Source organism: Culex pipiens, chromosome 2 (genome assembly GCF_016801865.2).
Source record: "Culex pipiens pallens isolate TS chromosome 2, TS_CPP_V2, whole genome shotgun sequence".
NCBI classification, from domain to species: Eukaryota; Metazoa; Arthropoda; class Insecta; order Diptera; family Culicidae; genus Culex; species Culex pipiens.
In genome coordinates this window covers 28,194,743-28,221,132 of record NC_068938.1, presented here as the reverse complement: position 1 = coordinate 28,221,132, position 26,390 = coordinate 28,194,743, and the positions used below count along the sequence as shown (strand labels likewise).

At 36.8% G+C, this 26,390-nt stretch overlaps 3 protein-coding genes across 3 annotated transcripts in view; all 3 read right to left on the bottom strand.

Annotated features, from left to right (window-relative positions):
- The window catches only part of LOC120426646 (angiotensin-converting enzyme), a 244,131-nt gene that overhangs the window by 26,427 nt on the left and 191,314 nt on the right, over positions 1–26,390 (bottom strand). The gene's annotated exons all lie outside the window — the stretch shown is intronic.
- Positions 6,091–7,311, bottom strand: LOC120415516 (serine protease snake-like). Its single transcript, XM_039577073.2, has 2 exons — positions 7,065–7,311; positions 6,091–7,005 (listed from the first exon to the last, which is right to left on the bottom strand). The coding sequence occupies exons 1-2, from the start codon at positions 7,153–7,155 to the stop codon at positions 6,146–6,148; spliced, it is 951 nt and encodes a 316-aa protein (XP_039433007.1). The 5' UTR covers positions 7,156–7,311; the 3' UTR covers positions 6,091–6,145.
- On the bottom strand, positions 7,380–8,874 carry LOC120415514 (serine protease snake-like). The gene is made up of 4 exons (XM_039577071.2): positions 8,487–8,874; positions 8,385–8,417; positions 7,799–8,320; positions 7,380–7,741 (listed from the first exon to the last, which is right to left on the bottom strand). The coding sequence occupies exons 1-4, from the start codon at positions 8,737–8,739 to the stop codon at positions 7,413–7,415; spliced, it is 1,137 nt and encodes a 378-aa protein (XP_039433005.1). The 5' UTR covers positions 8,740–8,874; the 3' UTR covers positions 7,380–7,412.

Genomic DNA, 26,390 nt, shown 5'->3' with positions numbered 1-26,390 from the left:
TCTTTCAAAACTTGGTTGTACAAGCTGAATTTTTTTCTCTGGGCCAGATATGAGCAAAATCAGTCAACATTTACCCATTTTTTCCTATTTTGAAGAACAATGTGTTGTTGATTAAAAAAAAATAAACAACAAAATTGCAAAAATATGTTGACGGTTTTGGAATCATTTCAATGTTTAAAAATTCGACAATATATAGTTAGCAGAGTTGCTTAAAGGATTTCTATTCGTGATGTGATCTTCATGTCAAGTTCTCTTAAAAAATTTAAAATTTCTAGGAGTTCAAGGAATGAAAAATGTTGGGGTAATTCTCTACCAACTCACACGAAATCGGGAAAAGTTGCCCCGACCCCTCTTCGATTTGCGTGAAACTTTGTCCTGAAACGGTGATAAGATATAAAATTTGTGTCAAAGGGACTTTTATGTAAAATTAGACGCCCAATTTGATGGCGTACTCAGAATTCCGAAAAACGAAGTTTTCATCGAAAAAAACACTCAAAAAGTTTTAAAAATTCTCCCATTTTCCGTTACTCGACTGTAAAAAATGTTGGAACATGTCATTTTACGAGAAATTTAATGTTCTTTTCGAATCTACATTGACTCAGAAGGGTCATTTTTTCATTTGGAACAAAATTTATCATTTGAAAATTTCGTGTTTTTTCTAACTTTACAGGGTTATTTTTTAGAGTGTAACAATGTTCTACAAAGTTGTAGAGCAGACAATTAAAAAAAAATTGATATGTAGACATAAGGGGTTATCGCGATTTTACGAAAAAAAGTTTTGAAAAAGTAACATTTTGCGTTTCTCTTTGCTTCGTCGTCCGTGTCTGTCGCGATAACTCGTGATGTTTATAAGCAAACCCCTTATGTCTATACATCAAATTTTTTGTAATTGTTTGCTCTACAATTTTGTTGAACATTGTTTCACTCTAAAAATAATCCTGCAAAGTTAGAAAAAACACGATTTTTTAAATGTAAAATTTTGTTCTAGATGAAAAAATGACCCTTCTGGGTCAATGTAGATTCGAAAAGTACATTAAATTTCCCATAAAATGACATGATCCAAAATTTTTTACAGGCAAGTAACGGAAAATGGGAGATTTATTTAAACGTTTTTAGTGTTTTTTTTCGATGAAAAATACGATTTTTCGGAATTCTGAGTACGCCATCAAATCGGGCGTCTAATTTTACATAAAAGTCCCTTTGACACAAATTTTCTATCTTATCACCGTTTCAGGCTGCAAATTATTGAAAAAAAAAACATCTTTTTTCGCACGTTCAAAAATGGAAGGGGTCGTACCGCCCCTCCGTCACGAGATATCAAAAAACGGACCTCGGATTCGTGATCAAGGACAAAAGTTACCCCTTAGGACAAAGTTTCACGCAAATCGAAGAGGGGTCGGGGCAACTGCTGAGTGAGTTGGCGGAGAATTACCCATTGAAAACTTTAATTTTTCATGAATAGATTCTGAATATGGTTGGTTTTCAAACAAGTTTGTTTAATTTATTAAGAAACCACTGATTCAAAAATTTTGTGAGCGTTAAAAGAGTCTTACATTTTCAAGCATCAGATTGGGCTCTGTGGATAAGCTCCGATCTTTCTGCAAAATTTTAAAATTAAAATCAAATCAATTCATCAAATCGTTGCTAAATTTGAGCTCCGTTGGTTGAAAAAGTGGCAAAGTAAAAAGTTAGTAGTACGTAATTTATGTTAAAGATTTTTTTTAGATAAAAAATATAAAACTGAATATTGATACAATAGAGAAGTGGTTTGAGATTCGCAAAACTGAAAATATATCAGACAAATAAAAGAACACCAATCAATATTTTCTATATATTGAATCATGAAAAAGTGTCAAAACTACTTATCAGGCATGAGATTTACATTGTATTCGTTTTTGGGAAAATCGTTGAAACAAAAATAATTTTTCATAAACGGACGGAATTTAAGGGCATAAATATTTTATTCGGCCCTGAAAATATGTTTTTCAAAAAGTTGAGCAAATTTCATTAAAGTTTTACTTACTAATATTGAAAATCTGATTAATGGTTTACAATATATTGTCGAGTTAATTGAGTTGAAAAACTGATATTTGCTCATTTTCGTTCTTTGCAACAGCTTTTCGATTTTTTTTCGATGATAGACACTATTTTTGGATATTAAAAAAGACAGTTTTGTTGAATACTTCAACCTTAAAATACATATATCTCAAAAAAGTACTTTTTGATTTAGAATTCAATAAAAAACACTATGATTTCAAAACTTATAAGGCCCTTGCAGATAATTTTTGAAGTTTATAGCAAATTTTCTGAACTTTTCAAAATAAGTATTTTCAGGAATGGTCACAATTTTTTGAAATCGAAAAACGGGAATTATTTCACTAAAATCAAACTTGTTGTGGTTTTACCTTGAAAACGAGGCCCTTGATCAAAAATCTGTAGAGTACTTTTGATTGTGAATTCAAATTTAAAATTCAAATTTACATGAAAAAATGAAGTCAAAAATTGTCGATTTTTTCCTAAAATCACAAGTTTTTCAAAAAATCGTTACTCGTGGCAAAATTGTTCACCATACTTCTCTATGGCTAAAAAGCTGCGGGATTTGATCCCCTAAACATATCCAAAAAATTCAAAAAACAAAGAAATACCAATTTTGGGAAATTGAGTTTCTGCGAAAAAAGTTAAATAAAAAATCGGCAGTTTTTTTTCGTGTACTTTTTTCTGAACAGTCTTCATCGATACCTACAACTTAGCCAAAGACTCCATATTGAGCAGAAAATTCTTAAAAAAGTTACAGATTTTCGAATATTTACGTATTTGTTTTGTTTGGACAGCAAAATGGCTTCTTTGGTCATATGGAAAGTCTCACAAAGTTTGAGCCAAATAAAAAAATACAGAAAATAGAAGTGCTAAAACTTTTCAAAAAATAAGATAAATCAAATGGGGTAAAAATTGTACAAATCTAGTCTTTTAAAGTTTTTTTTTGTCAAAATCGGCTCAATAAATCAGGAGGCAATGTTTTCAAAATACTGTGTTGTGTGCAATCAGCTGAAATACATTTTAAATTTTTGCGTTTAAAATAATTTTCTACTTGCTCGGGTTTACCCCTAAAATCATTTGAATTCTAGTGATTTTTCGATATACAGTACCGCAAATAGTAGTTTATGCAACAAGTTGCAAAAAGAGGATTTTTTCAGCACGAGTCGTACATTTATCCAACGAGGTTCACCGAGTTGGATAAATACGAAGAGTGCTGAAAAAATCAAGTTTTGCAACGAGTTCCATACAACATTTTTTGCAATTCCAAAAAAACACACACTGAGTGAAATTTGAAGTCAAATTTTCATGTATTTTGTCAATAAATCGTTTGAAGCAAAAAAATTTTGAAAAGTGTTACTTTTCGAAACAAGTTCTGAAAAGTAGAACTTTTCAGCATTCATTTTACAAAGTGTTGCTATTTGTTTCTGTTATTTTTGGTACAGAAAAGTAGGCTATTTCGTCGTTCAAGAATGACAGGGAAAGTGAGTAGTTTCACGACGGAATTGCAAAATAGTAGTTTATGCAACAAGTTGCAAAAAGAGGATTTTTTCAGCACGAGTCGTACATTTATCCAACGAGGTTCACCGAGTTGGATAAATACGAAGAATGCTGAAAAAATCAAGTTTTGCAACGAGTTCCATACAACATTTTTTGAAATTCCAAAAAACACACACTGAGTGAAATTTTATGTCAAATTGTCATGTATTTTGTCAATAAATCGTTTAAATCAAAAAATGTTGAAAAGCGTTACTTTTCGAAACAAGTGCTAAAAAGTTCAACTTTTCAGCACCCATTTGAGTGCTGAAAAGTAGAACTTTTCAGCATTTATTTTGAAAAGTGTTGCTATTCGATTCTGTTATTTTTGGTACAGAAAAGTAGGCTATTTCGTCGTTCCAGAATGACAGGAAAAGTAAGTAGTTTCACGACGGAATTGCAAAAAAGTTATTTTCGTCATTTGTCTACATTTTTTTTCATTTTAGTATTGAAATTTTGTCTTGTTATTTCAATTTCTTAATATTTTTTGACTAGCAATAAAAAAATGACTGTGCTTATTTTATCAAATTCATACATTTTATACATAAATATCAAAGTTGGAAAATGTTAGTTTCAAAATTCATTTGAAAAACTTCGACATTTTTCCAAATGCGGTGTCAATTTGAATAGAAATATCTGCATTTTTGCATTATCATAAATTATTGATCTTGAAAAGTGCAATCAATTTCATTTGTATTTTTTTTGGAAAAAATGTTGATTTGTAAGATTTGAAACAGACTAACATTTTTAAAACTATTGTAATTCGTTGTTATTGAATGTACCCTTCAAAGTGGTCTACCTTTTTGCCGCCGCATCAATGTCGCAATTCTCCACTATTTTCTTGCCACCGTCAACAACCCATATAGAACACACAATGGTGGTCCCATCGCGCCATACCGCGCGTAGCGCACATGTTGGCGTGTTGCACATCCAAACCGTACGTACATTCCACCTGGCGTTTGCCAAGAAAGAGTGGAAAAAAAGTTCACCCACCTCCGGCGGGGGGGTAATCCACCGATCAACCGATGCTGCTGCCACCGCTTCACGTGACTCTCCTTGGGAAATCTCCGACATCTTCAAGAAGCCCGCGACCGGATTCTAGGTGCAATTTAATACGAGCGCGGTTACGGTTCTGTGTGCCAACATGCGAGAACTAGATGAAGAATGACGGTGGCCTTGATCGGATACGAAACTAATGCAGAGTAAGTAGGGGTACAACGTCAACGGAATCGATTCGATGTGAATTCCGCTCGATGTGCGGTCGCCGAGCGATCATCCTCCAGTTGTGATTGCCGGCAAATGTTAATAGATATTTAATTCCACATGTCGTGAGCGGGGTTGATCACCTACCGTGATGATTTTTTCCGAGGAGCTGTCGTCGTCGATGATCTGTAAAAACTGCTACCTTCTAAGCGCACTCGGTGGTGGAGGAGTGTTCATCAACCTTGGTAGTCTAATGGTAGAACCCATTTGTCACGTGAATTGAGGAGAATTCGGGTGTAGACCTCTTGAAATGAGCAATTTGGCTTGAAAGGCCGCAACTCTTGAAAAGGTCTTCTGAAGTAGTTGAACATGGAGCGCGCAATAACTGCGATGGCTTGCGCAATTGCACCGAGTGCCTTGCTTTTATTAACATATTACAATAATTACGCGGTTGCTGGTGGCTGCTGCAAATCCTACGTCCGAATGATTGATACCAGTCCAACGAGAGTGGTTCAGAGAGGCAAAACATAAAAATTCATTTAACGACGACGCGACGGCCACTTGCGCGCGGGCCACATTCCTCAAAGTCTGCAGAAGCCGCGCAAAGTTGGTCAGACATTCGTTGACTTGAAATCAACCAGTTAGTTGGCACCCTGCTTCAACGCGGATACCCATTCAACTCGAATGATTCGAGTGATCGCAACAAAAAGTACTGTCACTTTACGTCAAACGTACTTGAGCCGCACAAAACTCGCAAGGTAAAGAAATTTAACGACATTGTCACCTGGATTTGAACAATTACCGGATTCGATTCAAGGTGACAGCTGCTGCGGCTGCGACTGCCTCAACTCGATCTAATTACCTATCATCAGAATCCGCGAATCAGAGGTCTTGAACCAGAAGTCCACGAACCGGGGTCTCATTAAAATTCCTCTTCTGAACTGGTTACGGACGTAGAGTTGGCGGTTCTGCTGGGGGTGCGCAAATTGGAACCCCCACCATCCGATGAAGGAAGGTAATTAACGCCATTTAGACCACCAACGAGCGGTGATTAGGGTAGGTTTAGAATTGTTGTGTACACCTTTGGCGAGACGTGGTGCCCACCAGGTTTGGTAGTCGACGAAGTCAGTGATCAAACGATCGTCTAACCCTCCTCCACCACTCTAATGAGGGTGCTAATAGGAAGCATAGCGTGCTGCTGCATCGAGTTGATCGATTGCTGGCGCGAGCAAAATCGCTCGAAAGTATCAATTTTGTAGCGCGGATAATGAATTGTCGTGAGGTGGCGATGAAATGGTAAGATATGCGAAGTTGGAGAAAAGTGGTCCTACTTATTTATTTACACTAATGAAAATTACAAACAAATTCAGACTCAACTCCAAACGACCTTCTCGATCCAGTCCACATAGCTGGAAACGCGCGTGTAGACCGCGGCCGAGTTCTCCACTCCACAGGCACCCCCGGTGGACGTGATCGCGACCACGTGGTAGGTGCACCCCGCGTTATCGGTCACGACCTGAACCGGTCCACCGGAGTCACCCTGGCAGGTATCCTTCCGCTCACCCCGTGGCGCCGCCATACAGAGTTGGGCGTCGTTCAACCCGGTGGCCAACTTCCTCGTTCCGGCGAAGATCCAATCGCACACCCGGTTGTCCACAAAGTTGAGCGTTACCTTCTGCAGCGTTGACGACGAGTCACCAGCATCTCCAGTCAGTCCAAATCCGGTTGCAACGCCCGAGGTGAAGTTCATGACTCTTCCAGTCCACAAACATGCTGGACGGATTTGCTTGGAGAACAGAACCGTATCGACCAGCCTCACCAGCGCGATATCGTAATAGCCGAACTTGTACCTGTAGTTTGGGTGCTTGATGAACTTGGCGATGTCAAAGTCCGCGTGATCTTCGCCCCCGTCGTCCAGGTCGTTCTCTCCGAGTCGAACCACCGACGGTTTACCAACGCCCATCAAGAACCCGCAGTGACCCGCGGTAAGCACGAACCGTTCACTGATCAGCGATCCTCCGCAGAAAAAGTTGTACTTTCGGCCACGTTCCGTTGAGGGCCATCCCAGCAGCGCCTGGTGGGGGAACTCATCCTTGCGAGCCGCCTCACCACCGACGATCAGATCCACCGACTTGCTGCAGTTGTAGATGTTGTAGTAGATCGGTTTGGAGGTCAGCGTGAGCGCGACGAGGCCCTTGCGGGCCACCACTTCTTCGCGGTACTCGTTGCACTCTGGAAATTATGATCTGTTGAGTTTAGGACTTCACTTTTAAAAGTTGCTAGGTACTCACTGCGTTCCGCGATTCGTTGTCCTTCGACGATCGCGATCAGCAACACCAGCAACCACCTTGAAGAACTTGGTATTACACGACGTGTGGCCATCCCTGTTTAGACTGCTTTGGACACTAGCTCAGGCCCTAAGCCATCCACTCTTCACTACGGATGCGACACTACTCAGCGCACGCTCAATAATAACCGGTTTGATGAGCTCACTGCTTTTTAGCAGGTTCGCGAGCATATTTGAGATTCACAACAGACCTGGTAGTAGATCGACGGTATTTCGGATTTTCTGACGGGCGTGGAATTCCCAAATGGTGAGACACATCTTGATCAAGCTAGTTTATGTATTTTTAAGCTGGTCAGTCCAATTCCCACACCACTTTCTCGATCCAGTCGACGTAGCTGGACACTCGCGTGTAGATCGCCGGTGATTTCCCGTAACCGCAGGCAGAACCAACCGATGTGATGCCTACGATGTGGAACATGCAGCCCTTCTCTTCGGTCACCGTTTCCAGCGGTCCTCCAGAGTCACCCTGGCAGGTGTCCTTCCCACCGGCGTGACTCCCAACGCACAGCTGTCCCTCGATCAGTCCCATCTTGAACTTTCGACTGGTGGTGAACCCGTTGCACTCGGATTTGTCGAGAACGTCCAGCTGGACCTTCATCAACACGTCCGACGTTGAGCCGTCTGTGAAGAATGAAACCCATTAGTAGCTCGTTTTACGATCGCGTTCATAAACCTTACCAAATTCAGTCCTTCCGAAGCCGGTAGCGATCGCCGACGAGATATTCAAGTTGTGACCTGTCCACAGGCAAGCCGGCCTGATCTGGCGCGTAAAAATCACATTTTGGGCCAGTTTGACCAGCGCCACGTCATGGTAAGCCCTTCGGATGGTGTACTCCGGATGTCGAACGATAGCTTCAATGTCAAAGTCAACCTGATCGTCATCTTCATCGCGCAGATCATTCTCACCGAGCCGTACGACAACCGGTTTCGCACCAGACAAACAATGCGCTGCCGTCAACACGAAGCGCTCACTTATCAGCGATCCACCGCACTTGAACTCGATCTTCCGCGGATCGGACTCCGCCTGGTATCCGATCAGCGCCTGGTGGGGGAACTCCCCCCGCCGGGCAGCCTCACCTCCCACGATCAAATCAACCACGTTCGGACACTTGTAGTCCTCGAAAGAGATCGCCGTAGGACGCAGCGATAGCGTTATCAGCGTTGAAGTCTTCACCGTCAGCTTCCGGTATTCGGCACATTCTACAAACAACTCACATCAGTACTTGATCACCCAACCTCAAGCCCCCTTTTATCAGGTACTCACTCTTCACAGCAATCCGTTCCTGGCCGGCCACACCTACGAAAAAAACCCCAAAATCAACCGTTATCACAAGCCAAACTTTCCCTATTCAAAAAAAAATCTCACCCGCAATCCATCCCTGACCAGCAGCAGCTCCGAGAGCCAACGCCAACAGCAGCCCGTTCAGTGACATCATCTTGAGAACACTACGCGGTGCGATCCTCCGCGCGTCGTGGCTAAGCACGCCGACTGTCACGCGAGCTTCCAGAGCCAAACTCCTGGCCGGGTCGAGACCTCGGGTGCGAATTGCCCAGCTGACTGACTCTGGCAACGCAAACAAAGGGAGAACGGCGGAATTTCGGGAGCGAGTTCCGTACATCTTTCGAGGAAGGTTGCTTGCCAAAATTAGGACCTCCTACCCTATTCTACGAGATTTACGTCGGGAATTTACCGGAAAGAACCGGTTCACGATTATGATCTTGCGCCGGGTTGGGTTTCTGTTGTTGTTTTGCTTTCCGGTGTCCAACGCACGGCAGGGTCCGCGTCCGCGTACAGCAGAGTTCAAAACTTGACACTGTTCAACAAAATTGTGAAAAATATTTTTTTTTTTATTTTCTGATCTAATTTTCCCAATCAACTTAATTTTTTGAAGATGAAAATAATTGACAAAAAAAAAAACATTTTGTTATCCAGTGTAATTGTTGAGTTGGTTTGGTGCCATTTTTTTCGACGTTGTTTACGCGCAGAGAAACTTGTTTTTAGTGAGTGCATTTTTGTACTATGAGTCCGCGCCCGCTGGGATTGAGACACTCTTGAGATGTTGATGTGATTCGACAAGGTAAGGGCCAAAGTACACACGCACGCAGGAAACAGGTTGGGTTTTGCTGTGTGCTAAAGATAGAGTCGTTACTTAGTGTTCTGTTTATTGTTTACTCTCCTGATTGTAGTGAAACGATTAAACTTGTTTCAGACAAACATTTAAATTTTTTATGTTATTTATTAAATTTAGGGAAATTCGAATAATAATATATACCAATATGAAAAAAAAACTGTTTGTATGTTAAGCTCAATTGCTCAAATATAACTCCAAAAATGCTATTAAGTGAACTAGGAATTTGTAAACCAAGATGGCGGCCAATATGGCGATGATAAAATTTTGAGAAAATGCATTTGATAATGTTACTGAACAATTCTCTCTAAAATGAGATTTTCTGGAAATTTATAATGTTTTGATCATATTAAATGTTAAAATCAATTTGAAAATCTGAATGATATTTTTAAACTGAAAGTTTGTAAAATTTCACATTACTTTTATTCTGTGACATTAAAAATCGAACGCATTTTTGCTAAGCTACTAAAAATTTATCGACATTTCAAGCAAAACAATGCCAAAGGGCCTTTGTGGGTTTGTAAACAAAGAGTGTGTCCTGCTCAAGTTAGAGGATGTTTACATCTGGCATGAAAGGGATACACTCTTTGTTTACAAATCCATAACGGCCCTTTGGCATTGTTTTGCTAGATTTCTGTGATGTAGCAGAACACCTCGTGTTTCTTGTGTGATTTAGTAGACTGTATCTTATTGATCAAACCATTTTTTTTTGAAGCAAATTATAGGATTTTTTTCTGATCCAACAAAAACTAAATATTTAGAGATGGTCTTTATCTCTTTTATTTAGGGAATCATAAAAAGAAGCAATTTTGCATAATTAGTTTTTCCATTCAATCTTAATACGATTTTGGAAGCTGGTCATAAAAATGAGAATGAAATTTTGTATATTGGGAAGGGATTTTCTGATCGATTTGATGTCTTAGAAAAAGTAAAACAATATTCCGATTTTTTTTTTCAATTTTATCACTAAAAGTTAAATTCCCAAAAGACTTTTCTTATATATTCGAAACTTTCATATGTATTAGGGGACAAAATAAAAAAATTAATAAATCAGAAAATTTTACAAAATTCGATCAAAAAATCATGTCTCAAAATTTTATGAAGGTTTGTATGAAAAAACTCACTAGGGGAAGGTGGGGCAAGACGACCATATGGGGCAAGAGGAACAATCGCTCGAAAGGCCGTAATTTTTACAATTTTGATTATTTCCAGTATGAAGAATTGTTGCTAGCAATGCAATTAACTGATTCTACTACAACATATCCGCCAAAACGACGTACACGCCACGGGGCGTAAGATTTAATTAAGTTTTTCTCTAAACCTTTGTTTTCTTATAATATTTGGAAAGTACAAAATAAGGCTTTGGGTTCGTTTTAAGGCTCATTTTATCAAAATGCTATTTTTCCTAGATCAGTAGTGTCCCTACCAATGCATTGCACCTATTATAAAGTATGATTTAACTTTTGGTTATTTTTGTTGATAGTTTTAAAAAAATCTTGTTCAGATGGGGCAAGTGTACCATATGGATTTTTAGTATGGAAAAAATAACGAATTGCTGCAACAACATATTTTATTGGGTAAAAAATACATAAAAATATTTAAAAACTGATAAACAATTGTTAAAAAAAAATTGTCCATGCAAAATATAGTGATATTTTTAAAATTTCGTTTTTTTTTCATCCGAGTAATATTTTTTTTCGTAAAAACGATCAATTTTTTAGTAAAATATTATTATTTAATCTTAAAATGAAAGAAACGTTTCAAATACATTCTAACCTGATGTATCTAAGTGATAACAGTTCACTTGTTAGCAAATTGACATGTTGTTACATGAATTGTTCCTCTTGCCCCAACGGGTTGTTCGTCTTGCCCCACTAGTTGCGAAGAACGTACGGAAAATCAAAATTTTTAAAATCAATTTTTTACATTAAAAAGCAGGATTTTTTTTAAAACTTTTTCTATCAAAGTCTTAGTCAAGACCTGCAATAAGATGATTATGAAAAATCCGACAGATTTTTTAACGTTTTTGATGGGTTATAACGAGCATTTCCTTAGCTTGTTACACTTGCCCCACTTTCCCCTATGCAAAATGCCCTCTTGTGACATGGGGAATGGATGGACAAAATTTCATCCAAATAAAAAAAAAAGAAAATTAAAAGTTCGCAAAAAAATGCGAAATCGTAGAGAACTCATATGTAATTTACAATGTGAATGACGTTTCAAAAATCTATAACGTATTAGTCGATAAAAAATAACCATAAATGATAAATGCATATAAAAACAATAAAAATGAATAAAGAAATCAATAAAACAACCGGTCTAACCTAGAGGTTAGGTTGTTAGCTCAATCCAGGTGTAGGAGTCGTCTCTATGGGTCCTGTCTCGGCGGATTCGTTGGTAGGCAGTTAGACTCACAATCCAAAGGTCGTCATTTTAAATCCCGGGGTGGATGGAAGCTTAGGTGTAAAAAGAGGTTTGCAATTGCCTCAACAATCAAGCCTTCGTAAAAGGTCAGATAAATTTTGTCACAAAATATTAATTTGGAATAATCTTTATTTTTTTCTAACCTTTTAAGCTTACCGAAATTTAAATGATCTTCCCTAATAATGGAATCAAAGAATGACTCACCGTCGTGTAAATAAACAAACCAAATTTTATCACCCGATTTGATTAGCACCTACCTCATCCAAACGAACTCTGCTCTGTTGTGGTTCTAGAATCATCGTTCCTGCCTCCAGCTGAAACGACTGTTTGATCAAGCAGGGGAGATGGGGGTAAGACGGCCAAGGATCAAATCAACATTGACAAAATGTACGTCACACTAGAGGTTCTGAGATCATTTGTTCATTGATCATGATTGTAAATACAACTCAACTGTTGGATTATTATAAAGTGGTCCAACATGTTTAGCACAATATTCTAGTAGTTGACTAACTTCTCTAAGTTTAGTAGAAAAACAAAAGAATACCCGTCACCCCTCACCTCCCTATTGCAAAATCCCACAATCCAGAAGCTACAGAACCCAATCAATCAAGGAAACCGAACCCCTTTGACCACACCACACATGCATCGCTCGGTATTTCCCAACTCGGAGTTAACCGCACGAGTTCAACGTTTCCCACCTATAAGATAATTCATCTGCGAAATTGAAATTGACACTAATGGAGCCACCTGATCCAGTTGATAGCAGAACGGCGGTGCTTCATGCTGTCAAAGTTGTGCTCTCCTGACGTAATTTGATTTTGACTGAGGGTTTTTACAGAAAAATAACGTGGTTGCGAAGTTGGTGTCAAAGCATGGGTCGATTAATCTTAAAAAAGCCAATGTTGAAGTAAGCTGAATTGTTGAAAAATTGAAGAAAAGTTGCACTGTTGGAGTTAGTGACAAGAGAGCATAACATCCAAGAGGTGCAGTGTAAATACCAGCTTCTGCAGTAGTGACTTCAGGAGTGACTCGGAGCTTTTCAAGCCCTTTAAAGCGTGTGCATTTCGGTCGTGTATCTACGGGTTGTCATACACCACGTGCAGGTCGGAGGTCTGAAATGTGTATACCCTTTTTTCCACGCCAGCCGTCCGTCCTGAAGCCACCAGAGCAAACAAAAGGCAATTATCTCACCTGTGTGTTTTAATTTATTGCAGTTGCATATCCGTGCATAATAGCAGCCACTTCTACCAAGAGTCAGAGAACCTTAAAGTGTCGGAGTGCTCCGATTCTCGACCGGAGATAATGGGCCAAATGTATGCCACGTCGTCGACATTCATCGCCAAGCCGGCGGTAGCGCCACAATTTGACCTCTTGGCAGGCTCAGTCGGAATGCTCGGCAATGCTCACATGTGGATCGCGCGCGGGTGTTTTATTTGACTTAAATTGTGCACATTAGTAGCAATGGGGAGATTTACGAGGTAGATTAAAAGGAGTGAGCGGCCACGGTATAAGGATCAATCTGGAGAATGGGCCCTTGAGTTTGATTCCGTATTGAAAGGTTTATCATAAATTAAAGTAAGTCTAAAATATTTTTTCAACAACTTTGCTAAATGCTTAAGTTATGGGTTTTCTTGACAAAGTGCTGTTTTCATAACACCTTCTTTTGTATCCAGGTCAGCGGTTGTCATTCACCCTTTACTCGTAATACCTTTATCACTTCTGCCTTCATTTCAATTTGCATTCATATTTCCACCCACCGCAAATCTTTCCGCGGCCATAAATTTGCGATTAAATTTTATTGAATGTAACTCCAATCCTTCCGATGCATCATATTTGCTATGCACCGGACGTCCCAGCGGATCAATAATTTATGCGCAATATTCTGTCCATCCCCAGTCCCAGTTGACCAAACTGACCCCAAAGTGGCCACACCGATGATCGCGCGGTTGCATACCAATACGAAAGAAGGGCCCAAAGTAGGTCGTCGTGCATGGATGCACTTTGCGAAAAAAGGGGCGCCGCCGCCGCGGTGGTCATTTCCAACAGTCACTTTTGGAAGATTTATTGAAATGATCAATTTCTCCAGCGCACAGGGATTATGTAAGGGACCGGTGTGGTCGCTCCAGTGACTTCTTTGCCGACAATGCCTTCATTAGTCAAATCAATCGATATGGACATTATTGCCATACCGCCACGATCGATTGGGGGGTGATTCATTAAAGTTATAGGTCTCTGCAAAAACTGATCATTTCGATATTTTAACTATCGATTATATTTCAGGAATTAATTCCTTTTTGATTTGGAGCCTTTGAAAAAAAAATCGCGGCCTTTTAAAAATTGTGTTGAAAAATCAAAAGATATTTTTTTTAGTTTAACATACCGTAAACAGGGGTGACTTTGATAGGATTTCAATTTGTTTTTGTAAGATTTTCCAACAGGTAAGGTTTTTCTCAAGATTATTATTTTTAAAACATGTACTGGCCACACAAAGTCCATGCACTATTTTGGAAAAAAAGTTTTTGCAATAGTGTTTAGAAAAATAGTTACGTTAAAAATTCTTAGTTTAAATTCCGGGGTGACTTTGATAGTCATAGTTTTTCTTGTCAAAATCATATTTAAGATGTTCAAATTTTATTTGTACGCTAAATGTACCATCACTAAAGTAGCTGATTTAGTTTTTAAGCAAAAAAATCAATGTTTATATTTAGTTAACGAAGTGTTTAAGCTGTTTAGCAAACTACATATTAATTTTAAGTAAAATTGTCGGAATTTTACTTGAAATTTATTAAAACTAGTTTTGTTTGTAAAATTATCGATTTATATTGCATTGTATACTGAATTCGAAGCACAAATCACAAGTTTTCACATTTTACATGAAATTTGTTCAACTGAGATTGCCTATAAATGTGGAGATTTTTTTAATTGTGTTTTAAAAACGCATACTATTTATTATTTACAAACTTTTTTAACCTTCTCCTAGTGGAAAATTGTCCAAAGAATTCGAAAATGTATTCCGTTTTCCGATTCAAAATCATGTTCTTTGAGAAAATCATGACACTTTGAGTAGTTTAAAATAATGACTTTCATCAACATTTTCTTAACTATAGTTAACTAACTTTTTAAACTTTTCAAAATTTTATGAAAAGTTCTTCTCGTGGTACTTTGAACACTTCTCTACCACGGTCAGTATGATTCTAAACCATTCCTTACGTATTTTAATTGTACTCTTCATTTTGCGGAAAAATCGCAAACCTATCAAAGTCACCCCGGCTATCAAAGTTACCCCGTTTTACGATACGTGAAATTTTCCCTTTTTTGCATTTAGCATAAACATGAATTTTAAGAAATATTTGCAATCTTGTTCCATTTACTTAAGGCCGTTGCAAATATTTTTTTAAAGTTTATGTCGACCCCCCGCCCCCATCAACATCGACCTAAAAAAACAGCGGGGAAAAAATATTTTTTTTTCAAAACACTTAAAAAATGTCACTGGAAATAGACGTGCAATCAGCTTAAATCACTTTAAGATGCATTTTCCTGCGTTAATTATCATTTTGAGCTTGTTTTAACATGCTTAAAAATATGTTGAATTTTCTTGAAAATCCAAAGTACAGCACCACAAAAAGTTTTTTTTTCGTAAAAAAAATATATATATATTCGTCATTACTTAGATATATTGAAAACAAATGATTGTAAATAAACTGGACCGGTGTAAAATGCATTTTAAAACACTTTTTTCATGAAAATGTTGAATACATGGCTTGTTTTTTCAATTTTTTATTTTTTGGCCCTACTTCTCTTTATGGCGAAGAAAAAAAAAACTTCATAAAATATTTGCAACGGCCTAATTGTATTTTTTTCCGTTTACCAAAAAACAACAGATTTTTTTTGTAAACTTAATTTTGTTAACTTTTGGTCCGATAATTATCATCTAAAAATTGTAATTTTTGGAGTTTAAATTCAGACTTTGCAAATAAATTGATTCCACATAACAAAATTATGCCTATCTTTTTAAAAGTAAACGATATATTTTATATAACTCATTTCAAATGAAAAAAAATTATTTATATATTTTAAAAACATTTGCTTAAGAGCGAGTCCACGAGCAAAGCATACCCATCTCGCATCGACCTCGCCAATCTGCCTGAAATTTTCAGGGGTTGTTTGTACATATAAAACTAGCATCTTGCCAAAATATGAGCACTCTAGGTCAACGGGAAGTGGGGCAAATCGGGACACAAAGTTTGAAGGTTCAAAAACGTAAAAAATCTTAAAAAGGCTATAGCTTGGACAAAATTCAATTTAATTTCAAAATTCAAAATGCATCTTGAAGGGCTTCAAAAATGCAACAAAATGCAAGATAGAACATCCCAATTGGTTAATTCTAAAGGGAGTTATTGGCCTTTTAGTGAAAAAATAGCATAATTTTCGAACTCAAATAAAAAAGTGTTCCATCCAGATATCAACTCGGATCGACATGCAGCTTGTAGGGGACATCTGGGACTACCATCTGAGACTGAGACCGCTTTGGGTAAGGCAGTTTAACATATTAAATAGACACTTTTTCTTTTAGTGAATTTTTTGGAAGTACATTTTTGCTCGGCGGACCCCTAAGATCCCATTTTCTGGTGATAATTTTATCATAATCGTGTTTCTGAGACAATTTCACATTAGAAACATGCATAAAAATGTTTGTTTTCATCCATTTTAACCCTTTAAAAAATGAAAGGTAAAAAAACTTTGATTCACATTTATTGAAAATCAAGTTCGTTTCCAAGGATACTAGATGACACCAGAAAAAAGCAGCTTCTTAATTTTTTTTATCTTTCATTTTTTAAAGGGTTAAAATGGATGAAAACAAACATTTTTATGTATGTTTCTATTGTGAAATTGTCTCAGGAACACGATTATGATAAAATTATCATCAGAAAATGGGATCTAAGTGGTCCCCCGAGCAAAAATGTACAACCAAAAAATTCACTAAAAGTAAAAGTGTCTATTCAATATGTTAAACTGCCTTACCCAAAGCGGTCTCAGTCTCAGATGGTAGTCCCAGATGTCCCCTACAAGCTGCAGGTCGATCCGAGTTGATATCTGGATGGAACATTTTTTTATTTTAGTTCGAAAATTATGCTATTTTTTCACTAAAATGCCAATAACTCCCTTTAGAATTAACCAATTGGAATGCTCTATCCTGCATTTTGTTGCATTTTTGAAGCCCTTCAAGATGCATTTTGAATTTTGATATTAAATTGAATTTTGTCTAAGTTATAACCTTTTTAAGATTTTTTACGTTTTTGAACCTTCAAACTTTGTGTCCCGATTTGCCCCACTTTCCGTTGACCTAGAGTGCTCATATTTTGGCAAGATGTTAGTTTTATATGTACAAACAACCCCTGAAAATTTCAGGCAGATTGGTGAGGTCCAAACGACGTCTCATACAAAGGGGTATGCCCTGTTCGTGGACTCGCTCTTAAAATGTCATGGTTAAAAGATTAACTAATGTGAAAATGAACTTCTTCAAAAATTATTTTATAATATTTTTAAATAAATAGAAAAGTGAATGGTTATAATTAACTATTTAACAATTATGTTGGATCCGAAATAGGCAATTTTCTCAGATTTCGTTCATCCGATTTTGTTTTGTATTTTTTAAACCAGCTGAAATTATTTTGGTGCCTTCGGTATGCCCAAAGAAGCCATTTTGCATCATTAGTTTGTCCATATAAATTTCCATACAAATTTGGCAGCTGTCCATACAAAAATGGTACCTATATGAAAATCCATAAATCTGTATCTTTTGAAGGATCTTTTTGATCGATTTTAATGTGTTTTAGGGAACATAAAATGCCAACTTTTCAGAAATTTCCAAGTTGTGCAAAAAATCTTTGATTGAGTTATGAATTTTCGATCAACACAGATTTTTTCAAAAAATCGAAATATTGGTCGCAAAAAATTTTCAACTTCATTTTTCGATGTTAAATCAAATTTGCAATCAAAAAGTACTTTAGTGAAATTTTTATAAAGTGCACCGTTTTCAAGTCTATTTGGCTATTTTTAGGTAACTTTTTTGAAAATAGTCGCAGTTTTCCATTTTTTGAATTGGTGAACATTTTTGCCCACATTTGAAAACAATATTTTTGAAGAGCTGAGACAATTTTCTATATTTTGCTTTTTTTGAAACTTTGCTGATAGGACCTTTAGTTGCTGAGATATTGCCATGCATAGGATTCAAAAGCAGAAAAATTGATGTTTTTTAAGTCTTACCCAAACAACCCACCATTTTCTAACGTCGTTATCTCAGCAACTAATGGTCCGATTTTCAATGTTAAAATATGAAACATTCGTGAAATTTTCCGATCTTGGAAAAATTTACGAATGTTGCAAAATGGCTTCTTTGGGTACAGCTGAATTAAAAAATACATAAATTAAAATTAAAAAAAGATCGTTTTCGTAGAGAACTGCTCAAAAAATAAATTTACTATTCATTAAATTCACCATATTTTCCCACCGAAAATGCATGCTATTTTTCTATGGTTTTATTTAAGTTGGGAAAATCTGTTTGAAAATTGATAGTTTGGAATTAGAGCGTCCAATTTTAATTTTCCGGAAAAATTTTAAATCATCATTGTTTTTATATGTACACAAATTTATTTCTTAAATTATTAAAAAAAAAACTTAAATATATTGACATATGTGTTCAATTTTATTACATAAAATAATGACAAACATCAAAAATTTATTTCCCTGGAATTCCCGAGAAATTGGACACTTTATTTGGAATGCATTTTTAAGAATCTTTTAATGTAATGATACAGTTTGAAAAAAATATCGTAAGAAGCGGAGTGAATTCATCAAGAAATGTTTTTTTTACTTTGGGGAAGTTTTTTAGAGCTATGATGTTACCTTTGGTCAGTATAACATAATAACATTCTAGATCCTTTGGCCATGTCGAGAAGGGTGATAAGATAGGGACCTACTTTATACAACAGTATTATAGAGCAGTTCTTGACCGAGCCACGTAGCCCAGTGGTAACGCTTCCGCCTCGTAAGCGGTAGATCGGGGTTCAAATCCCGGCTCGGACCAACACAACTGGTGATCTTTTCCCTTCTAGATTCGATTGCTTAGTAAAGGGAAGGTAGTGTATCGTCACAAACTGGACCTTATCACGACACCTTAGGGAGGCGACCTATGGAATGTTAACATTAATCTTAACATGTTAACATTAAGTTGAGAATGAAACTGACACTGAATCCGCTTTGTAAATGCCGGCCCCGATACTCTTCAAGGGTGTTCCCCTCAGGAACTGGGAAAGATTTACTTTACTTTATTATAGAGCAAACCATTTTGATTTATTTTTCTCAAGTCATTATTTCTTGATATCATTCTACAGCTTTTGATATGAAAAGATCAAGTTGTAATACACTTAAAAAAAATCTTTCTATAACTTTCCTGTATTTTTTTTGGCATTAACTGAAGAAAGAACAAAGTCCGTTGCTCTTTTTGCTCAAAAGTCAGAGCGATTTTAAAGGTATAACAAAAGTTCCTGTTCAAAATCATAGAGTTTGTTGAACGGTATTATGTATTAATCTCAAGGCAAGCAATCGGATGCTGCGGATGAGACTGTGGAAAGGCTGTGGAAAGATAGAACCAAAATCATTTGTAGTTGAATGATGAAGGATTAAATTGAGATTTTTTTTCGAGTTTTACATGATTGATGTTTAGTGGGGTATTGATTAACGAAGCGAACGACGAGTTAAGATGTTTAGCGAGCTGAAATGGTATGGACGGTTTCCACGCGAAATCGACCACTCAAAATCCGGACCATCTCCGATCTTAATAAAACTTGCTGGATTGTTTGTCCTACTCAAATCAACAACTCCTGTGCACTCAGTTTAGTCATTCACAATGGCATTTGACTTTTAGGAATTCTTTTAGTTTTAAATTATTGATAATTACTTTTAAATTGAAAAAATCATATCTTTCGAAGCAGATGTTCAAAAAATCGATCGAAAGTGTGTTTTAACGAAAATCGTGCGCTCTTTTCATTAAAATATTTCCAAAAGCCGAAACTTTCATTTTCGATCAAAAAACAGCAAAAAATCGAATTTTCTTCGAAAATCAGGCTGAATACACCCTTAGATTCAAATTTTGCCATTACCATTCGAAAGAGCGGACAATTTCCTACTTTTCTTCCATAGACACCAAGTTGGAGCGTAAGCGTTTTCGAGTGGTTTGTCAATAAAAATCTTTTTTCGTTTTTTTTTTTTATTTTTTTCCAAAAAAAACTAAATAACATGTTTTATGGCAAATTTTGTAACAGATCCCATTTTTAAACTTAAAATAAAGTTCTGCTTCCGTGTTTTTGAGTTTTTCCTTGACCTACCAGTTTCAAATACATATAAATGGAACGAAATAATTACTAAAGATAACCAAAAAGGTGTACTTAAGGTAACATTTCCTGAACCTCTTTTATTATGGAAAAATGTTTATCTCACTCGTCAGTGTTGTTAATACCTGCAAAATATTTTTTTTCCTATTTTTTTTTGTTCTTAGGGTGATTCCTGTCGCGTCAGGGCGGTTCAAAGATGACAATTTTGAGTATTTTTTAATAATCATTGTCAAACGCCGTTTAGACTGAACTCATGCGTATTTTTCCTTGAAAGCCAAATTAGTCACTTTCCATGTACAAAGTGGATAACTTAAGTTGGTTTAAACAATGTCAAGTTGTTTTTGGAAATATGTGTTTTTTTTTTTTTGCAAAATCGCCATAATTGTCATTTTAAAGCACACCCTGACGTGCCAGGCACGAGCACCTTAGAGTTTGGCCATGCCGTTTGCCTGGAAAATTGTTGTAAGTCACTTAGCAGAATTTTGTAAGATGTTCAATAATTTGTCAACGTGTTTTTTTTTCCTACAATTAAAATAAAATTAAAATCCAACACAGGATTTTTTATTTGTTATCCTGAGAATAATTTAAGTAATAGTAGGACGAAAAGGGAATAAATATCACAGAATTTTACAATTTGCAGCTTTTCTATACAAAAATTGTTGTAGCTTTTCAGAGATTTGATGAAATAGCATGTTTATTCTGCAAATTTATTCTTGATATAATTAGCTTCAAATCTACGCAAATTGTTTTGATAAACACGAATAAATGATGTTTCCAGATGAATTTGGAAAATTAAATGAGAAAATTTTTTTTTACAGGTATTAACAACACTGACGAGTGAGATAAACATTTTTCCATAATAAAAGTGGTTCAGGAAATTTTACCTTAAGTGCACCTTTTTTGGTTATCTTTAGTAATTATTTCGTTCCATTTATATGTATTTGAAACTGGTAGGTCAAGGAAAAACTCAAAAACACGGAAGCAGAACTTTATTTTAAGTTTAAAAATGGGATCTGTTACAAAATTTGCCATAAAACATGTAATTTAGTTTTTTTGGAAAAAAAATAAAAAAAAAACGAAAAAAGGTTTTTATTTACAAACCACTCGAAAACGCTTTCGCTCCAACTTGGTGTCTATGGAAGAAAAGTAGGAAATTGTCCGCTCTTTCGAATGGTAATGGCAAAATTTGAATCTAAGGGTGTATTCAGCCTGATTTTCGAAGAAAATTCGATTTTTGGCTGTTTTTTGATCGAAAATGAAAGTTTCGGCTTTTGGAAATATTTTAATGAAAAGAGCGCACGATTTTCGTTAAAACACACTTTCGATCGATTTTTTGAACATCTGCTTCGAAAGATATGATTTTTTCAATTTAAAAGTAATTACCAATAATTTAAAACTAAAAGAATTCCTAAAAGTCAAATGCCATTGTGAATTACTAAACTGAGTGCACAGGAGTTGTTGATTTGAGTAGGACAAACGATCCAGCAAGTTTTATTAAGATCGGAAATGGTCCGGTTCAAAATCGTATTTTTATGGTCGATTTCGCGTGGAAACCGTCTATGATAAGGTTTTGTTGTTGTTGTACATCGACGACGAACGTGAAAAACCCTGCGACCCGACAGAAAGGCAAAAAAAAATTAAATAACAAGCCACAGTCTCAACATTTGAATAGAAAAAGTGTTTTAAAATGTTAACACTAGTTAACTTGTTTTGCAATCATTAGTTTGCAACAAAAGTATGATTTTACGAAAACAAAAAAATAAGAGAAAAAATTGTTTTTGCGAGACTAAACATCAAAATTTTTCAAAAATTCAAAGGATGTTTAAATCAACCCAAACATGCCAAAAATGATTTTAAACGCAGGGGAATGCATTTTGAATCAATTTCAGCTGATTGCACTTTAATTAGCATTGAAATTTTGAAGTTTTTTGAATAAGTTTTTTTTGCCTCCTGATTGTTCGGACCAATTTTGAAGGGGTGGGGGTGGGTGGCTGGGCGGTTACAAAAACTTTAAATAACATTTGTGCCGACCTTATTTAATAAACAAAAAACATTTCAAACGCTTCTTGAAAAACATTTACAGCAAATAGCTTGTCCTTTTTTTTGGTAGATTTTTGTTTATTTGGGACCTTTTGAATATATTTTTACAGATACATTACAAAGCAAAAGAAAATTTAGTTTTTTTTTTTTCATTATTTTGGCTGTAACGCGAGTTGTTATCCAATCGATAGTACGGTATCAGTTTCAAAATCAACATGAACCTGTATAAAAAAGGTTTAAATGCAATCTTGATGATTTTGATTTTAGCAGTAATTTCAATGAATAATATGATTAAATTTAAATTAAATTTGCATAGTTGCCAGAGAAATTCTCAACAGAGTCATCGCTTTTGCATTGCCACAAAAGGATTGCAAAACACACTGTTTCGAGGGGATATTTGCCACAGCTGCTGCTATCAACAGTGCTACAGTGCAGCGTCATTGTGCCCTGCAACCTTCCCTGCACAATATGACATTATTGATCAAATGGCCCAACTAGCGGGGGTTCAAACAGCAGCCTGCGGCGTGGGGCGACCAAAGTAAGTGGACTGCATTTAATGCAACCGCGAAATGTTTCTCTTAAAAATTGTGTGCTGCCTCAATTAAAGAAAGCTCATATCGCTGGAACACTGAAACCGCAACTCTTGGCACCCTTTTGGAGGGCTGGACAATGAATAATGACTGCAGGGGGAATACCTGCTCTTACGTAACGCCAAACTCCAAGAAGTGCTTAAACCAGAACCAGCTGTTGGAGGCCCCCTGCAAGCATATGGGTTAGCAGAGAACTGGGTAACGAGCGCAAAATCATGATCGCGCTCAAGTCACTTGCAGCCCAGGTCGATGTCGTCGGGTCGGTGGTGGTGCAATTTATGCAAGCATTCTCGATGCTACGGCAGTTCTGGCTGGGTTCCTTGTTCGGAGGCCACCAAACTCCTCTCTTTGAAAATGGCAGGTCACGACGGAATTGAATGTTCTTTCTAGTGGGTTAGCTACTTGATGATATTTGGAGTTTTTTACATTATTTTTAAACTAAAAAAGTTATCTAAGTTTTCAAAAAACTTAAATTGTCAACTAAAATGTTCGAAAAACAAATGACGAGAAGATTATGGTTTTGATCGATTAGAACACGACTTTTAACGAAACATTTGCTCGTCTTTAAACGATAAATAATCTTATTACCTTTCGGCACGACCCATTTGATATGCAAATAATCACTTTAGCTAACCGCCCTTCGTTATCTTCTTCGATCTTCGAACAAAACACACCCTCATCTTTTTGCTGTACGCGACACAACCTATCCGAAAAAAAACCCGGGCTGGTGAGAACATGAAACATAAATAATTTAGCATCTTATTAACTGCTCTCCCTCACCTTCACTAGGGTGGAGTGCTGCTGCATGTACCATAATCGTTATGCTTCATCATTTCATAAATTTATTCAGATTAGCGATCTAGAGACAGTTGCGATGAGGGTGGTTGAGAGGGTTGAGGTTTGCACTTACTTCGTTACATTTTCAGATTTTTGCACAGTTATAAAAATTTTGAACATTTTTCAGAATTTTTTCGTAATTTTTTTTAAACATTTGCTACTGTGCTCAAACGTCCACAGATTCACGATTCTGTTGCAGTTTTTTCGACTACCTCCAACCCTGCTCCCCCCTTTCAACCGTATTTATGTTCGTTCCCAACCGATAGACAACCAGCACCCGCAGCTCTTTGCTACCTTATGATTACCACAGCAGCGCCGCTTGCCCTACCAAGTTCGGCGTGATCTTCTCGACCTCCTCCTCCTCCGCTGCAGCTCTAATTTACGAGCTGATCTTCTTCAGCTGATAGCTGATGACGAGCAGTAGCAGTAGATCACCTCACCAGTGAGTAATATCTTCATCGCACTGATAGACATCTTTTTGTGTTGGCAACTTGTCAGCGATAACGATTCCTCCCCCCCTTGGATTGAACTATCGAGAGGGGGAAAATTCTCAGCATTGGTCACCTAATGACCGAAATTAGCACAGTAAGTCTTCTTTTGAGCACCGAAAGTGCAAGCGAAACCGTAAACCAGCGATTTTTACTGCGGGAGACTTGGCCAATCCACAAGCGACGAACCGCCAAATTTCGCTGGACCTGATGCAACGCGGCTTTGTCACCCGCTCTAAACCAAACCCGCAAAGCTTAGAAGTGCAATTTCCACGGTGCATCCACGATGTACGGCTGTGAAGAGAGCTAATTTAACGCGTTCGGTTTGTTCAGCGTGCGAACCGGTGACGTCACGCAAAACGTGCCCATTGAGAGTGAATGTGACTGGAATAACGAGACTGGCGACGACGACGACGACGCGGACATGGATTGATAGCCGGTCAGTAGTGCCAAGTCTGATCATAACGGTGTCGGTTGTACGACGCGAATCGTTGAAATCAGGCAATGAAGGTTGGGCATTTCTGTCACGGAGACCGTTTTGGCTGGCATAATAAGGGGGAGAGATAAGGAAGTGGTGAAGAAGAAATATTGCAAGTGACCCTTAAGGGGCCTTGACGGGGTTTGTAACTGAATTTTGGCGTTGAGCTCTTTTGAACAGTTTAACAACAAAATATTCGTTCTTATTGGAATAAATATTCCGATTTATAGCAATTGATATTATAAATCAAAATTGATCAAATTCCAATTTCCGGAACAAAAATAAAAACACTCAAAGAAACGCTTCCAAACATAATTTGCCTAACCAGGAAGTCTATTCGACGAAGCTAATTCCTCATCAATTTCAAGGTTGATCAGAAAAACAACACAACCTGGAATCGCGATGCACGCCAGAAGCCCCAGGTGATGATAACAGACCGGTTTGGGACTATCTTAACGCGAACCGAAACGTTCGAGATAGCCTTGATGGCGAGACATCGGAGAGGTGATTCAAATAATTCGATTTTCTAATGAGGCGCTGTTAAGCTTCGATCTAGTTTTTAGTATCTTGATGAGTGGGTTCGTTTACCTTAAAAGCGTTCGAGAACGTTAATTTAAATTTTAGTGTTTTGAGCCCAGCTGGGTATTTTTCCGTTTGATAACACTTGGCTGAAATAAAGGGTTTGTGAAGGACGATTAGTTTCGCTTCCGGTTATCTTAATTAGTTAGTAGGAAATTTGTTCCATAGTTCAATTTTTAATTAATGATTTTTGTATTTTTATATATTTTTTTATTTTTAAGATTTTTTATTTGTGTGAACAGTGGGTGCCCAGAAAAATAACCCCCAGTTTCACAAACGGAAAACGGTTTTTGGGTTATTTTAAGCATCTGTGTAAATTTTGAGCGAAATTGGTTAAGATTAACCCTACTCGTGCCTAAAGTTGGTGAAAAAAATGTTTTTCATACAAAATTTACATTTTTAAATCGCTAACAACTTTTCAGGTGAGTCTTTTACAGCTCTGTACAATTGTACAAAGTTGTAGAACATTAAATTTCCAATAAGGATCTCACTTTTGAGAATATTTGGATAAAAGTAGCGTGCCCTGCAGATCAGGGATGCCACATGATTTTTTAAAATGTCTGTGAAAAAGTCTGTGTATGTCTGTGTCTTTGTCTAAAATTCAAATAAATCAATTTACAGTCATAGAAATCTATCAAAAATTGTGTTTTTAAGCATTTGAAGACTAACGAAATAAGTTTCGATTGATATTTTAACAAAATAACAATTTAATGAAGTTTTTAAAAAGTCTGTGTACCTCAAAAAAATGTCTGACACGAGCTCAAATGTCTGTGAAACACAGACAAATCTGTGTATCTGGCATCCCTGCTGCAGATCAAACCATAAGAAGATTTGGTTTTTCATAGATTTTTCCGATTTTTCCCATACAAACTACTCCCTCGAGTATCAATGGGTAAATTTTGACCGATTTTGCTCATATTTGACCCAGAATCCTAAAACAGGACAAGGAACAATAATCAGCTTCTGGGCACCCTAGTGAACAGCTATTTAAAATAATATATAGATTTCATGAACCAACTTGTGCATCAACATGAAAGTAATCAAATTGTGCCAGAAAATAAAAGAAGAAATGCACCAAAAGAAAAAAAAATCCAGTTTTGAGGAGCAAGAGATTCCCCAAAAACGTGTTTTTTTTAATATCCAGTTGATCTTGAAATAAAATTTGCATGTTATGCCCATTTTTCGATGCATTTTTCGTCCGTTGAATTGCTAATGCATTTTGCCTGAAGGTGGTTTGTTAATCATTCGATCTTTGGAAGGAACATTGAACTTCTTTCCAGTATACTTTTTCCATGGTCATTTTTTGAGATAC

What these genes read in the sequence shown, in the direction of transcription:
- LOC120415516 (XM_039577073.2), bottom strand. Translation starts at nt 7,155, where the DNA reads ATGGCCACACGTCGTGTAATACCAAGTTCTTCAAGGTGGTTGCTGGTG. An exon ending in ACAACGAATCGCGGAACGCA is followed by an intron (nt 7,006 to 7,064) that starts GTGAGTACCTAG and finishes CATAATTTCCAG; the next exon opens with AGTGCAACGAGTACCGCGAA.
- LOC120415514 (XM_039577071.2), bottom strand. Translation starts at nt 8,739, where the DNA reads ATGTACGGAACTCGCTCCCGAAATTCCGCCGTTCTCCCTTTGTTTGCG. An exon ending in TGGTCAGGGATGGATTGCGG is followed by an intron (nt 8,418 to 8,486) that starts GTGAGATTTTTT and finishes TTTTTTTCGTAG; the next exon opens with GTGTGGCCGGCCAGGAACGG. An exon ending in CTTCGGAAGGACTGAATTTG is followed by an intron (nt 7,742 to 7,798) that starts GTAAGGTTTATG and finishes CATTCTTCACAG; the next exon opens with ACGGCTCAACGTCGGACGTG.